A 15,201-nucleotide genomic window follows, 5' to 3' on the forward strand; every position below is an offset into this window, starting at 1 on the left:
AGGCACAGTGGCTCACGCCTATAATCCCAGCACTTTGGGAGGATAAGGCGGGCGGATCACAAGGTCAGGAGATCGAGACCATCCTGGCTAACACTGTGAAACCCCGTCTCTATTAAAAATACAAAAAAAAGAAAAAAAAGGTAGCCAGGCATGGTGGCAGGCGCCTGTAGTCCCATAGTCCCAGCTACTGGGGAGGCTGAGGCAGGAGAATGGGGTAAACCTGGGAGGCGGAGCTTGCAGTGAGCTGAGACTGCACCACTGCACTCCAGCCTGGGTGACAGAGCGCAAGACTCCATCTCAAAAAAAAAAAAAAAAAAAAAAAAAAATCTACTAAATATTTTAATGCGTGTTTGTTATTGATTGACACTGTTAAGACAGTGAGTATTTATTTATATAACTATATACCTGGAAAAGGCCTTAAAGAATATCTAATCCAACTTCTTCTCTTTAAAACACCATGGCCAAAAAGGATGAACGAAGTACAGTTCCTAAACTCAATAAGCTCATAATCTGGGTAAGAAAGAAAGACTATTAAAAAAAAGTTGGCACTAAATCATTGCAATTTTTTAATACAGAAACTGACATTCTCATCACATGATATTAAGTAGACAGAAGGTCAATATAGCAAGAAAATTCTTAATAGTTAATACCAGGAACAACCAAATGATACAAATATTTAAAACAAAAATTTTTATTCTCTTTCCATACTATCTTAAGGATTTTGGCCCACATTTCCTTTCTATGTTCACCAGGCTAGGAAGGCTTTCTAATCTTTATTAGTCCCAAACACATATATAAGAAGACAATAGACTTCTTTCGCCTAGAGCATATCTCTATCACCCATTCAAATCTGCCATTGCCAACAACCTGTCAAGTCATCTGACTAGCCTTAACAATACATACACTTACATTTTTAAATTTTATTATTATTATTTTTCTTTTTTCTTTTCTTTTCTTTTTTTTTTTTTTTTTGAGACAGGGTCTTACTCTGTCACCCAAGCTGGAGTACGGTGGCCACAATCGTAGCTTACTGCAGTCTCTATCTCCCAGGCTCAGGCAATCCTCTCACTTCAGCTTCCCCAGAAGCTAGGACCACAAGTATGCACTATCACGTCCAGCTAATTTTGTTTATTTTTTATACAGACAAAGTCTCACTATGTCACCTAGGCTGGTCTCAAATTCCTAGGCTCAAGCAATCCTCCTGCCTTCGCCTCCCAAAGTGCTGGAATTATAGGCATGAGCCACCATGCTCAGGCCTTACCAATATTTTTTTATATATCCATCTATGGTGAACCTTCTTTGCATCAAGACTATCACGGTACTCTTTTTTTTTTTTTTTTTTTTGAGACGGAGTCTCGCTCTGTCGCCCAGGCTGGAGTGCAACGGCTCGATCTCAGCTGACTGCAAGCTCCGCCTCCCGGCTTCTCCTGCCTCAGCCTCCCGAGTAGCTGGGACTATAGGCACCCGCCACCACGCCCGGTTAATTTTTTGTATTTTTAGTGGAGACGAGGTTTCACCGTGTTACCCAGGTCTTGATCTCCTGACTTCGTGATCCGCCTGCCTCGGCCTCCCAAAGTGTTGGGATTACAGGCATGAGCCACCGCGCCTGGCCCATCATGGTACTCTTAATAAATGGAAAGAGAACAGAAGAAATCTACAATATATTTTTATGTACCTCACCAAAGACAGCCAATTTCTCAATTTCACTTGTGTGACAGAACCCAATTTTATTTAAGTTCACTATGTACCCAGCTAAAGGACTATATTTAGCTTCTCTTATAGTTAGGAGTGGACATGTGTGGAAATGATGCAAGCCTGGCCCATAAGAAACTCTCCTTTATATTGCCCTATATTGTCTGGCTGACAGGGATGGGTCACAACCACCTTAGAGGTCACATGGTGGAAGACAATAGAATCTCCATCAGCTTGGGTTCCCTGATTGATCACATGGAAGAACTCCTGGCAACCAGGACAACTGCCTCAGAGTTTATTTGTTACAGAAGCTACCATTATCCTAATTCAGCCACCAAAAGGGTAGAGTTGTTAGAATGCAGTAACACTGACACCTTATACTTACAAATTTAAAATGGTGTAGAGAAAACTAAATACCAAAACCTTTCTGTGATATAATAATAAATTATTTAAACGTTTTCTGCATTTTCATTTACATTTTTACTTCCTCTGGTAGTACTTATATTTTAACAATCTTATGAAATTGTATTTCTGAAAGTAATCTGTGGTCTAGAAGAAAAACATTTTATTAAAAGAAAATTACTAAGAAAACAATTTCTACAGAAAGGCTTTCCAGGTAGTTTCTTGGGTAACTAACATGAAGAACTTAAAGGCTGAGTAAGACTTACCAGTGATGTACAAGAAGCAGGATGATTGTAAGGATACCACCACACTGTTTTATAAATGTTGATGTACTGAATGAAAAGAGCAACCAACAGGTAGATGAAAAAAAGGAATTCAAAGAGTAGGCTCCCATCCACAGGCAAGTCAGGAATTTGGCAATGACGAACAGGACCTGGGGTGATTAAGGCTGTGATAGGTGGGACTGGAAGGCCAATAGCACTACCATTCCTGAAAGAGAAAACTATGGTTAACTCAATGGTGATAACCTCCACTGTCACAGAACATAAAGGGCTCCTGCTGTCTCCTCCATCTACCCCTTCACTGTTGGCTTTCCCCGCAAGACTCCTTCCTGGGATCCTCTTATCTTCTCCCTCCACACATTCCGTCAGTGATTTAAGATGCAGCTATGGCCTCCATTATTTCCTACATGATGAAGACTATAATTTCTCACCATAGAGCTCACTGCTAAATTACAGACACATTATTCAAATCCCTACTGGATATCTCTGTGTTCTTCCCTCTTATATATAGTCCTGACCTTAGTTCACGGCCCACTCAGTTAGTTACCCACATCAGAAACCTGGGAGTCATATTAAAACTTTTCTTGGCCGGGCACGGTGGCTCACGCCTGTAATCCCAGCACTTTCGGAGGCCGAGGCGGGCGGAACACCTGAGGTCACGAGTTCAAGACCAGCCTGACCAACATGGCGAAACCTTGCCTCTACTAAAAATACAAAAATTAGCCAGGCATGGTGGTGGACACCTGTAATTACAGCTACTTGGGAGGCTGAGGCAGGAGAATCGCTTGAACCTGGGAGGCAGCGGTTGCAGTGAGCTGAGAACGCACCACTGTACTCCATTCTGGGTGACAGAGCGAGACTCCATCTCAAAAAAAAAAACAAAAAAACAAAAAAAAACTTTTCTTCTGCCTCTCAATGTCCAATCACTCTCTAAATTTCCTAGATTCCACTTTATAAAACTTTGTCCAAACTGTATCTTCCTCTTTAATCTCATTTGCTTTAGTTCAAGCATTCACTATTTTCACCTAAACTACTGCAGTAATCCTCCTATACTCAATTCCACTTTCACCAAACTCTCCAACCTGTTTTCAGGGATCTTTCTAAGGTAAAACTCTTAATAGTGTTACTCTTACCTAAAAACATTTAATGGCTCTCTACTAATAGTGGGGTAATAGCCAAAAATTTTTAGTAGCCCTATGAGGTCCCTCAGCTTAACAGACTAGTTTCACCTCATCACTCCTTCACATGTACCCTATATGATACTTATGCTATTTGCTTTCTGGCACATACATGCTTTTCTTTTGCATATGTTATTCCCTTTAAATGTACTAATCACCTTCCATAATCACCTTCCTTAACTTCTCACATACATATTTACTGACAAAATCCTTCAAAACTTTTTTTACTCATTCTTCCAAGATTTTTAAGCTACTCAAACACATTCTCTGTGAAGCTTATTCTACTCTATCAAAACTGATTCATCTCTCCTCTGTGCTACCATAATACTTAACTATACCTTTATTACTATACTTTTTATATTGTTACATAATTTTTTGTATACATCTATGTGTTGTCTACCAGATCATAATCTTAAGAACAGAGACTATACTCTTCTTAGTTCACTGCAAATATGTATCTTTAGGTTGAGAAGGCGGTAGACCAATATAGTTATGAAAAGAGAGATCCCTTAAAACACAAAAGATGCAAATATTCTAATCCCTATCTTCTTATTGTTCTTTCTTCCATGCTCTTTTACAAGTTAGAAATAGCTAGGCTATCTAAAGGTATAAGACGGAAGTAGGAGAAAAGTTTCCTTTGTTTATATGCCTGGGAATACTTACAGAGATCTAAGAGTCTACTGTTATTTACAGACCAAAGAAAAGAAGCTTGGCTTAGATACTTCCAAAGAAGATTTGAGAGAAGGAACAAAATTAGCATTACCATTCTACTCTAAAATTTCCAAATATAGAAATTGGTATGTAGCACTTACAGTACTTTAAGTGACTCATGGGAATATGAACTCTGCTCATTCTGAACAGTTAAGAATACTATGGCAGAAACTCAGAAGATCTAGAAGGGAAGAACAGGAACTGGTGGAGGAGGGTATGGAAAAAATTATAAGTTTCTTCTTCTCATTCCCAGAGTATATTCCAATAGAACAAGCCTACCAAGTAATACATTGTGAACCACCAATAGGTCTCAGAAGCATACCTGCTCAATCAATCATAAATCAGTCTTTGAGGTGGGCCACAGCACTGTAAAAACTCCAGAAGGCACCATTCCACAAAATACAACACGAAAGGCAGCCTCTGAAGTTTACAAGTTGGTAGACTTGCATGAAGAGAATTACAAGAAGAAGCCAATCTACTCCCTCACTCCAGTTGATTTATGAAATTAAAAACTCTGATGAGAAGTTACAAGGTTACGAGCCTCTACTCCAGACAAACTAAAAATTCTTATTTCCCTTCAGTCAAAAATACGCTAATGGGGAACACATGCCAAATTACTTGTTATAACTTAATGGTTAAAAGGTTCTCTTTGGGAGGCCGAGGCGGGCGGATCACAAGGTCAGGAGATCGAGACCATCCTGGCTAACATGGTGAAACCCCGTCTCTACTAAAAAATACAAAAAACTAGCCGGGCGAGGTGGCGGGCGCCTGTAGTCCCAGCTACTCGGGAGGCTGAGGCAGGAGAATGGCGTGAACCCGGGAGGCGGAGCTTGCAGTGAGCGGAGATCCGGCCACTGCACTCCAGCTTGGGTGACAGAGCGAGACTCCGTCTCAAAAAAAAAAAAAAAAAAAAAAAAAAAAAAAAAAAAAAAAAAAAAAAAAGGTTCTTACAGAATTTTTCCCAAGTGGAGCAGACAAACGTGTTTTTACCATTAACAAAGTCAATAAAATGCTAGGCCTCAAAAAAGATATTCAAAACAAAGTAGAAAAGACCTACACTTGTCATACTCTATACAGCCTTGACTATTAAACGTTAAGCCAGAAAACAAAGAGACCAAGGTCAAATAAAACGAGATCTGGCTGGGTGCGGTGGCTCACGCCTGTAATCCCAGCACTTTGGGAGGCTAAGGCAGGCGGATCACGAGGTCAGGAGTTCGAGACCAGCCTGGCCAACATGGTGAAACCCTGTCTCTACTAAAAATACAAAATTAGCTGGGTGTGGTGGCATGTGCCTGTAATCCTAGCTACTCAGGAGGCTAAGGCACGAGAATTGCCTGAACCAAGGAGGCAGACATTGCAATGAGCCGAGATTGTGCCACTGCACTCCAGCCTGGTGACAGAACAAGACTCTGTCTCAAAAATAAATAAATAAAAATAAATAAATAAAATAAATGAGGTCTAGAAATCTGGAGCATCAGTGGAAAAAAAATACTCCTATATAAATATAAAAGGAATCTATGAGATTATGTCTTCTCTATCTGATCTATAAAGTTGAAAACTTGAGAAGAGATATAATCATTTTTAAAACTAAAATAAACAGATTTAGTCAATATATCTCAGAAAATCAGTCACAGAGGTATTATTTAGGAAAAAATTCAAGTGTTATTCCTCTAATAGAATATTAAAAATAGGGCTGGGCGCAGTGGCTCACGCCTGTAATCCCAGCACTTTGGGAAGCCGAAGCGGGTGGATCAAAATTAGTCAGGTATGGTGGCACATGTCTGTAATCCTAGCTACTTGGGAGGCTGAGGCAGGAGAATCGCTTGAACCCAGGAGGCGGAGGTTGCAGTGAGCCAAGATAGCACCATTGCACTCCAGCCTGGGCAACAAGAGCAAAACTCCATCTCAAAAACAAAACAAAACAAAAATACATACACACATACATATATAAAAACAGATTTAAGAATCTGTTCAGAACCCATATAAATTCTCTAGCAATGAGTTGTGACAACACATGTGAAGTGCTATTCATCCAGGAAAGCTCATTAGAGACTTGATGTCCAGGGTTTTTATTGGGGGCTGGCCACATGGGCACCTTCTTCCTCGCAGTACCAAAATTCTAGACTTCCAAAAGGAAAGCAGGTGTTCAGCATAGCTACTCTTAGGAAGGCCTGCTTACAAGGCTTACATCTGGGAACCATGACTAGTAAACAGTTCCCTACAGTGAGACAAACTTTCCCTAAATAACAAGAATGGCTCACTGTGCCTAAACTGTTTATATAAACAATGTGGTTTATGCTGAACACCTGTGTTTTGTCCTTGCATATAAAGTTTGTGTGTGGGAAAGGGTTAACACAGCAGGCCTGAGACTGACTGTTATGGAGCCAGCAAGCAGCAGAATTTAGGGAAGCAAATGGATGAAGGAAGAAAGATTCAAAGGCCTAAAGAGGAACAGAAGAGATAGGGAAAGCAGTGGTCATTTGGAAATGTTCAGGTAATGTTATTAACAAAGTATATGTAAGGAATAAGCAAAGGAAAAAACAGTTCTTCTCAAATAAGATTCTCCCTCAATCAGGAGCTCTCTAAGAAATCCAGAAATACACAATATACCTTCCCTTTTTAAAAGGATAATACTCTAAACACATTGTTGCAAGAACAAATCCCTGCTCCCCAAAGGTGGAAAGCAGGACAAGGAACTACAATTTCAATCTTGACTGTGTTACCAAACTAGCTCCTTGACATTCTAGAGTTTAACTTCACCAATCAGACCACAACCACCTACCAAACAGGGGCAATGCTCTCCTCTCCAGTTGACCTATGTCGGTCTTGCAGAATCAAAGGTATCATCCAAAAGTATATAATACTTAAGCAATTATCTATTTCCCTCCAATACTCTACAGACACTCCAGAAGTGAGTTGTCCTCATCTGGACACTCCTTCTTTCTATATATCCTTCCTAAAACTATATTATAAGCTATCTGCTGGTTCTTTCATGTTTTTATACCTCCTCCCCAGGTCTTTTATAACAAATTATTCCAGCTGCTTGCTTCCTACCAAGAAACAAATATAAAGCTTTCTTTTTCCCAATTTCTCTAGGTAAACATATCACAAAATAATCACTCAATAATAATAATCTTGGTAACTTTTCAAAGCATAAACAATTATTTCTTTCATTTTAAAATGTTGAAAATACTTTCTTCTACCCACTCTCTCCCTCCCCCACAGTTAATTGCTAAATAAACATATGTTAAAGGAGGAGAGAAAGGCAGATTAAAGCAACCATGGTTGGAACCTCGAATACCAGGATAGAAGAGCTACAGTGAAGACAGAGAAAAGAATACCAAACCCAGTCAAGAGCAGAGGTATTTTCCAAATGTTCCTACTTCTTCCCAGTAAACCATCTGCAGACTCCAAGTGCAAGCAGAAGCATCTACAAATGACATTTTCATTGGCTTTCAGTTCTTTTTAATAGCAGAACACTTTATTTTCCTTTCCCCATAATATTTTACATAGTATCTTAATATTTAAAACACATAGGAAAATGAGTCAGTCTAATTAAAAGAAGACTAGGAAACCTCAAGCCTAGACTATTAGGCCTGCCTGATCCATTTTCCCTTCTAAGCCCTCAGTGTCTCCTAACACCTGAGACACTGAAGAGCGATTTCATGGGACAGTCTGAGAACATTCTTATCTGAGAACATAATTATTGAGAGGAATCCTCAAAGCCAAAGTCAAAGAGAACGCACAAAGAACTGCTAGAGTTAAGACAGAGGCAAAGTTAGAATTTTTTAGCTAGCTAGAATCCTAGCTAGGGACAGCTAGGATTTTCTATCACAACTTGAAAGTACTGAATCAATAAGTTGATAGTATATATTAATAAAATTAAGGTATGTACCTCAAATAGCAAACAACTTTTATCTCAATACCTATATTAGATAGTAACTTTCTTCAAAAGCATTTTCGCATATTCTTTCTTATTTTTAAACATATAAAATAATACTTATTATATGTAGAAAATGTGTAAAATTCAGTAAAGTTTTTTAAAGTTACTGCAATTTACTACTTCATTTATTTCAATATTCTGCTATGATGCAAACAGTATCACCATTTTTAAAATAAGGAAATCCAACGAACAGCAGCGTAAAAAATACTCTAGCATAAAGTAGTTCTACATACATACATAAAAAAACTTGGATTAAAAATTAGTATGAGAATCGGAGACTGGAAAAATCCCTTCAAACTGGAATTTCAGGGAGAGCTCCACTGAAATGATGAGATCAGAACTAATTTTAAAGATTGGAAGAGGGATTGGAAAGTCAGGAAAAAAAAAGGGCAAAGGTCAGGCCTAGAAAACAAAAGTGCATTAATGCCATCAGACAGGCCCGAAAACACAGCAGTACTGATTGCTAGCTCTGAAAATTAAAATCAAGGCAAGAGAAAAACTTTTTTCAGGGAGGAAGGAGAAACTAGCTGGCAGAAATTATCTTGAGCAAATGCTTGATTAGGTAAAAGCATCTCTTTGCACTGCTACATTATCAAACCTCCTGATGGCACGAGCTACCCCAGCTAATAAACAGCTAACGTTTATTAAGACCAAACAATTTTCTGACAATTTAAAACTCTTGATGGAATCTGACTTATAATTTCAGCTGGGAGTTTTAATTTGCCCTCTAAAAAAAGAATGCTTATAAGTAGATAAACCATCACACTTACCTTGTATTTTCATTCACTTCTCCCTTCTTCTAATAGATAAAAAGGGGATAACCAGAATTTAGATGATCGGCCAAAAGAAAGAATGGGATTGCTTTCACTTTGTGGGCCCCATATCACATCTTTTTACCTCCAAAGTATTTTGAAATTCTGAATTTTGTCTTCAAAGGCAGGATTTCTCCCTCAGTGTCAAGAATTAATCTCAATAAGCAAATATCTGAATGACAAGATGACTTTTATGTTAGTCTTACTGATGATAGGACATTACAAATTATATATAGCCTTATTTTTTCTTTACCTGTTTCTCAAGCCTGTTCCATTGCCACAGCCCCCACCAACCAAAGTCTGCAAAGAAGGTAAAGCTGAACGGCTTAGCTGTTGCCGACTAGGGCCCCTCCTTCCACCGGGCATGTCCAGGAACCAGTCTGCTTCCAGTGCCACCTGTAGTTGCAACCCAGGTTAATGGTTGTCAACCAGTTTCAATTCTGAACGATAACAAAAACATTTAAATATCAGTAGACTATTTTTAAAGTAGGCAACAAAACAACGAGAAAAACTGAGTGAGCAGGCCTTACAAAAGAAGATTTTCAAACGAATGTTCCCAGTGTCTACTACCTACGTTATTCGAATTAAAGGACCATTCAGACTCTAATGGATCAAACCGTAAGTTCTGATCTAAGCTCTGTTAAGCTTTAGGCAAGCCATGATTTGTGTTTTTTGTCAATTGATTTGTATCATACGTAAGATATTATAATCAGATAGAAGTTTACAAGAAACATCACATCTTATACATTTCCTGCTCAATGTTTCACACTTAAATTCCTTGAAATATAGAAGAATCGGCATTTTATAAAACATTAGGTTTTGTTATCAAGGGATATGGGCTGTGAGTTCAGATGGTCACATATTATCTGACCTTATCCGAATAAGTTAACTTCTGAGTGTGTTTCTTCACTGTGGGGGGAAAAAAAAGTGTTCCCTGTTCTGTAGAGGTTGTCAGGACTGAGGAAGTGGAATGAAACGGTACCAGTAGTTCTCTTAACTGTTTAAAAGTAAAACTGTTCAAGTGGTATCTCTGTATGTTAGGGTTAAAATACTGAAAGTAACTCTTTAAGTGGATGTCCGCTCCGGAAAAGCTGGTGTAAAATCATATAGAAATTACTGAAATTGCACGATTAAGAGGCAAGTAAAAGATAAAGATCCTCACTGGAGACAAAAAAAAAAAAATGTTATTTTCATCATTCTACGGTAAATATCATGATTCTGCCAATATGGATACCAATGTTTCCTAAACAATACAACTAAAACCCCAAGGATGACACTGGAAAAACCCTTGTTTTCAAGTCCTCCCTATTCCTAACAGCTTTCGGCTGTAAACTAATCCCAAGTGAAACAAAGCATTCAAACCGCTGGATGCAGGGGCTGCTGGTCCTTGCTCCATTAACGAGCAAAGGGAAAGAAAAGTGCAGGGAAAAACCTGGGACGGAAGAGGTGAGAGTATGGGGTGGGGTGGGGTGGGGTGGACTGCAGGAGACCACAAACTTCAGCAGACTGGTCCCAAAGAGAAGTCCGCAGAGAGGTGGACAAAGCAGTCTCCGCCGCACATCCAAGAGGGCCGAGGCAGGTCCAGGACAGCCGGACCTTGCGGCAGCTCAGTAATACTCACGCATGGAAAAGTCCCAGCCGGTGGGGCGGGATCCCTAGAAAGCGGCGACAACTTTACAGACTGGACCCCAGGTAAGGGAACTCCCTCCCCGCGTTGAAACGCTGCAAACCAGCTGCTTGGACGCAGGCAGCCCCCGCCTAGAGAATCAAGAAAAGGTGTCCAGGCTTCGGGCTGCCACACTCAGACCCAGACTCCGAAGCAGTTCCAGTGCCAGAGCTAAAGCTAGAGCCAGAGCCTGATACCTTCAGCGCCCATCCCCAGCCTCCATTACCGCGGAGCTGAGCAGACGTGGCAGCGCACGGCGATGACGTCAGCTACGCGACCGCGGTCCGCCCCAGCCGCGAGTGGGCCCCCGGAACCAGCCGGCACGCCAACCCCTCCCACTTGCACCTGCGCAGTGGGGTTCGCCTGCTCCTCTCGACTCGCGGTCCCGCCCCTTCCGGCCAGTATTGGCCAACGCATTTCCTCCCTTGGCCTCAGTCAGCTAGCGGCTACAAGGTGCAGGCACCGAGCTACTGATCTTTCTTGTCTCTTGGACTCCATGTAATAACCATGTACAAGTTATCACCCCCAATTTACAGATGAGTATAGATTAGGAGGTGTCACCTAGGGTGACGTCATTCCTAAGTGAGGGAGCCCAAGTCATGAAGTCCTGCGTCAGCATCCAACCCTGCGTTTATTGTTTGCTAAGAACTAGACAGATGCTGTGGATAAAAAGTCTCAGAGTCTAGTAGAAGAGAGGAGACACCAAGAAAATACAGTAATTACCATTTGTTACAATAAATGCAATATTAAAAGTATGTCCAAGGTCCAGAGATAGCATGCAACACTAATGAATTCTGTCGGATGGTGGTGGTGTCAATACCAAGAAAAGCTTTGCAAAGAGCTTGGGGTTTCAGCCAAGACTCCACAAAGGCATAGGGGCTTTGTGGGAGAATGGCAATCCTCCTGGAGAAGTGGCAGATTAAAAAGGTAAAGATCTGTGAGCAACGTCATGAAGAGTTCAGAAATTGCCAATAGTTTGGTATTAGAAAAAGAGTAAAAGTGTCAAAAGGAGCATTTGTGTAATCTTTCACTCCAGAGATTTTAAGCTCCTTAATAGAAAGTTGTTTGTATTGACTGCATGATTAACCTTTATTAAGAATTTGTTGTGTCAGGCACTGGATTAGTAGCTTTACACATTTCATTTAAATCTCACAACATTTTGATAGTTTCTACTATGGTTCCTATTTTACAGAGGAAACTGAAGTTGTTGAAAATAGCCTTCCTGGCCAGGCAGGATGGCTCATGACTGCAATTCCAACACTGGGAGGCCAAGGCAGGAGGATCACTTGAGCCCAAGAGTTGGAGACCACCCTGAGCAATATAGTGGGACCTTGTCTCTACAAAAAAAGTTAAAAAATCAGTCGGTCACGGTGGCTCATGCCTGTAGTCCCACCTACTTGGGAGGCTGAGGTGGGAGGACCACTTGAGCCCTGGAGGTCAAGTTTGCAGTGAGTCGAGATCGTGCCACTGCACTCCAGCCTGGGCAACAGAGAGAGACCCTGTCTCAAAAATAATAATAATAATAATAATAATAATAGAAAAAAAATACCCTGGCTAGTAAGTGCCAGAACCAGAATTTAGAGCCAGAATGACTGATATCAAAACCAGTAAATTTACTAATATTCCCAAATATTCCTAATGTCCTAAAGTATCACAGAGCTGTCACTTAGGAATACACAGAAGTCTCCAACTTAGGGTGGTTTGACTCACAATTTTTCGACTTTATGATGGTGCAAAACCAACACTCGTTCAGTAGAAACTGTACTTCCAGTACTCATACAACCCGTTGTGTTTTTTTTGTTTTTAAGTACAGTCATGTGTCCCATAATGATGTTTCAATCAATGAAAGACCACATAAATGATGGTGAGCCCATGAGAATATAATAGAACTGAAAAATTCTTATTGACTAATGATGTAGCTGTCTTTATGTTGTAGTGCAGTGTATCCTGGTGTACACAAACCTGCACTACCAGTTGTATAAAAGTATAGCACAGGCAATTATGTACAGTATAGCATACTAAATAATGATAATAAATTACTTTGTTACTGGTTTCTGTATTTACTATACTATACGTTTATTGTTATTTTAGATTGTACTCCTTCTACTTATTTTAAGAAATGAAAGTTAACTGTAAAACAACCTTGGACAGGTCTTTCAGAAGGTATTCCAGAAGAAGGCATTGTTATCATAGGAGATGGCAGCTCCATCTGTGTTACTGCCCCTAAAGATCTTCCAGAGGGACAAGATGTGGAGGTGAAAGATAGTGATAATTGATGATTCTGACTCTGCCTAGGCCTGACCCAAACACACACGTGTGTTTGCGTATTAGTTTTCAACAAAATAGTTTAAAAAGTGAAAAAGAGGCCGGGCGCGGTGGCTCACGCCTGTAATCCCACCACTTTGGGAGGCCGAGGCGGGCGGATCACAAGGTCAGGAGATCGAGACCACGGTGAAACCCCGTCTCTACTAAAAATACAAAAAAAAGTTAGCCGGGCGCCGTGGCAGGCGCCTGTAGTGAGCTGAGATAGCGCCACTGCACTCCAGCCTGGTGGACAGAGCGAGACTCCGTCTCAAAAAAAAAAAAACTTATAGAATAAAGATAGAAAGAAGGAAAATAGGTCGGGTGCAGTGGCTCATGTCTATAATCCCAGCACTTTGGGAGGCCAGGAGTTTAACAGCAGCCTGGCCAACATGGCGAAACCCTGTTTCTACTAAAAATACAAAAATTAGCCAGGTGTTATGGTGAACACCTGTAATCCCAGCTACTCAGGAGGCTGAGGCATGAGAATTGCTTGAACCTGGGAGGCAGAAGTTGCAGTCAGCTGAGATCACGCCACTACACTCCAGCCTGGGCAACAGTGTGAGACTGTCTCAAAAAAAAGAAAAAAAAGAAAGAAAATATTTTTGTATAGCTGCACAATGTGCTTGCGTTTTAAGCTAAGTGTTATTACAAAGTCAAAAAGTTGAAAAAAATTAAAAGTTTGTACAGTAAAAGTTACAGTAAGCTAATTTATTACTGAATAAAGAAAAATATGTTTATAAGTTTAGTATGGTCTAACTCTAGTGTTTATAAAATCTATAGTAGCGTAATGTCCTAGGTGTTCACATTTACTCACCACTCACTGACTCATTCAGAGCAACTTTCAGTCCTGCAAGCTCCATTCATGGTAAGTGCCTTATACAGGTGTATAATTTTTACTCATTTACTGTACCTTTTCTACATTTAGATACACCAATACTTACCATTGTGTTACAATTGCCTGTAATATTCAGTACATTAACATGCTGAATAGGTTTGTAGCCTAGGAGCAATAGGCTATACCAAATATCCTCAGTATGCAGTAGGCTATACTAGGTAGGTTTGTGTAAGTATACTCTATGATGTTCACACAACAACAAAATTGCCTGACACATTTCTCAAAACATATTCCCATTGTTAAACAACACATGACTGTACTGCACACCTTCCTGGAAGTAGAAAAAAATTTGACTAAAGTTTCATTTGGATTCCAGAAGAAATATGCTGTAGTTTTGGGGATACATTTTTTTCTTCCTCTCTATATTCACCCAAAGTGAGCCTCACTCATACAAAAACTGGGTGGTTCTGCCCTGGTGGAATATAGACCAAATGCCCATATGGGTGTAATATGTGACTGATATGGCCCATTCCTAGGTAATCAACATTATTTTCTCTTCCACCATTCCTTAACGTGCATCCTAAAGCCACTACTACTGTCAAGCTAAATTTGATCCCCACCTTCTGCATATTATGGCTCCCATATTTTTAGTGAGTCCAGAACAATATTCCTTAACTGCAACATATCCTTTTCTTCCATACAAAATACACCCCTCCTACCCCTTTCTCCAGATTTTCACTTCATATTGATCTTTTCCTCCACTGGAACCAGTGGCACTTAACTATTGCCTTAAATTGTAAACTATCTCTAAGGAAGCATATTTATCTTCCCTACTAGTTCTAAACACCTGGGAGCACAGATTTGATCTTGTATTTCTCTGTATTTCCATATTTCCACAAAGCTTAGGGATATAACCATGTACATTTTAGAAAATAGATAAATATGGCTGGGTGCGGTGACTCACGCCTGTAATCCCAGCACTTTGGGAGGCCGAGACGGGCAGATCACCTGAGGTCTGGAGTTCGAGACCAGCCTGACTAATATGGAGAAACCCCGTCTCTACTAAAAATACAAAATTAGCTGGGTGTGGTGGCGCATGCCTGTAATCCCAGCTACTCAGGAGGCTGAGGCAGGAGAACTGCTTGAGCCCAGGAGGCGGAGGTTGCGGTGAGCCAATATTGAGTCATTGCACTCCAGTCTGTGCAACAAGAGCAAAACTCCATCTAAAAAAAAANTGAGGCAGGAGAACTGCTTGAGCCCAGGAGGCGGAGGTTGCGGTGAGCCAATATTGAGTCATTGCACTCCAGTCTGTGCAACAAGAGCAAAACTCCATCTAAAAAAAAAAAAAAAAAAAAAAAAAAAAAAAAAAGAGGCTGG

The 15,201-nt window shown here is 40.3% G+C and overlaps 1 protein-coding gene across 6 annotated transcripts in view; it reads right to left on the bottom strand.

Moving 5' to 3' along the window:
* The window catches only part of TMEM39A (transmembrane protein 39A), a 38,448-nt gene extending 27,461 nt beyond the window's left edge, over positions 1–10,987 (bottom strand). For 3 of the 6 annotated variants that reach the window (XR_001886288.1, XM_017875426.1, XM_017875416.1), the window contains exons 1-4: positions 10,883–10,964; positions 10,641–10,777; positions 9,273–9,415; positions 2,361–2,583 (exon numbers count right to left, since the gene is read on the bottom strand). Coding sequence is in view for 5 of the 6 variants with exons in the window: in XM_017875426.1 (XP_017730915.1) it covers positions 2,361–2,583; positions 9,273–9,415; positions 10,641–10,777; positions 10,883–10,895 (516 nt within the window). In the remaining variant the exon portion in view is untranslated. Of the gene's footprint in view, positions 1–2,360; positions 2,584–9,272; positions 9,460–10,640 lie in introns of all 6 variants that reach the window. The other 3 variants (XM_017875437.1, XM_017875446.1, XM_017875452.1) reach the window with 3 other exon arrangements.
* Between the last annotated feature and the right edge of the window lie 4,214 nt (positions 10,988–15,201).

Source organism: Rhinopithecus bieti, unplaced genomic scaffold, assembly GCF_001698545.2.
Source record: "Rhinopithecus bieti isolate Rb0 unplaced genomic scaffold, ASM169854v2 scaffold_1251, whole genome shotgun sequence".
Classification (NCBI taxonomy): Eukaryota; Metazoa; Chordata; class Mammalia; order Primates; family Cercopithecidae; genus Rhinopithecus; species Rhinopithecus bieti.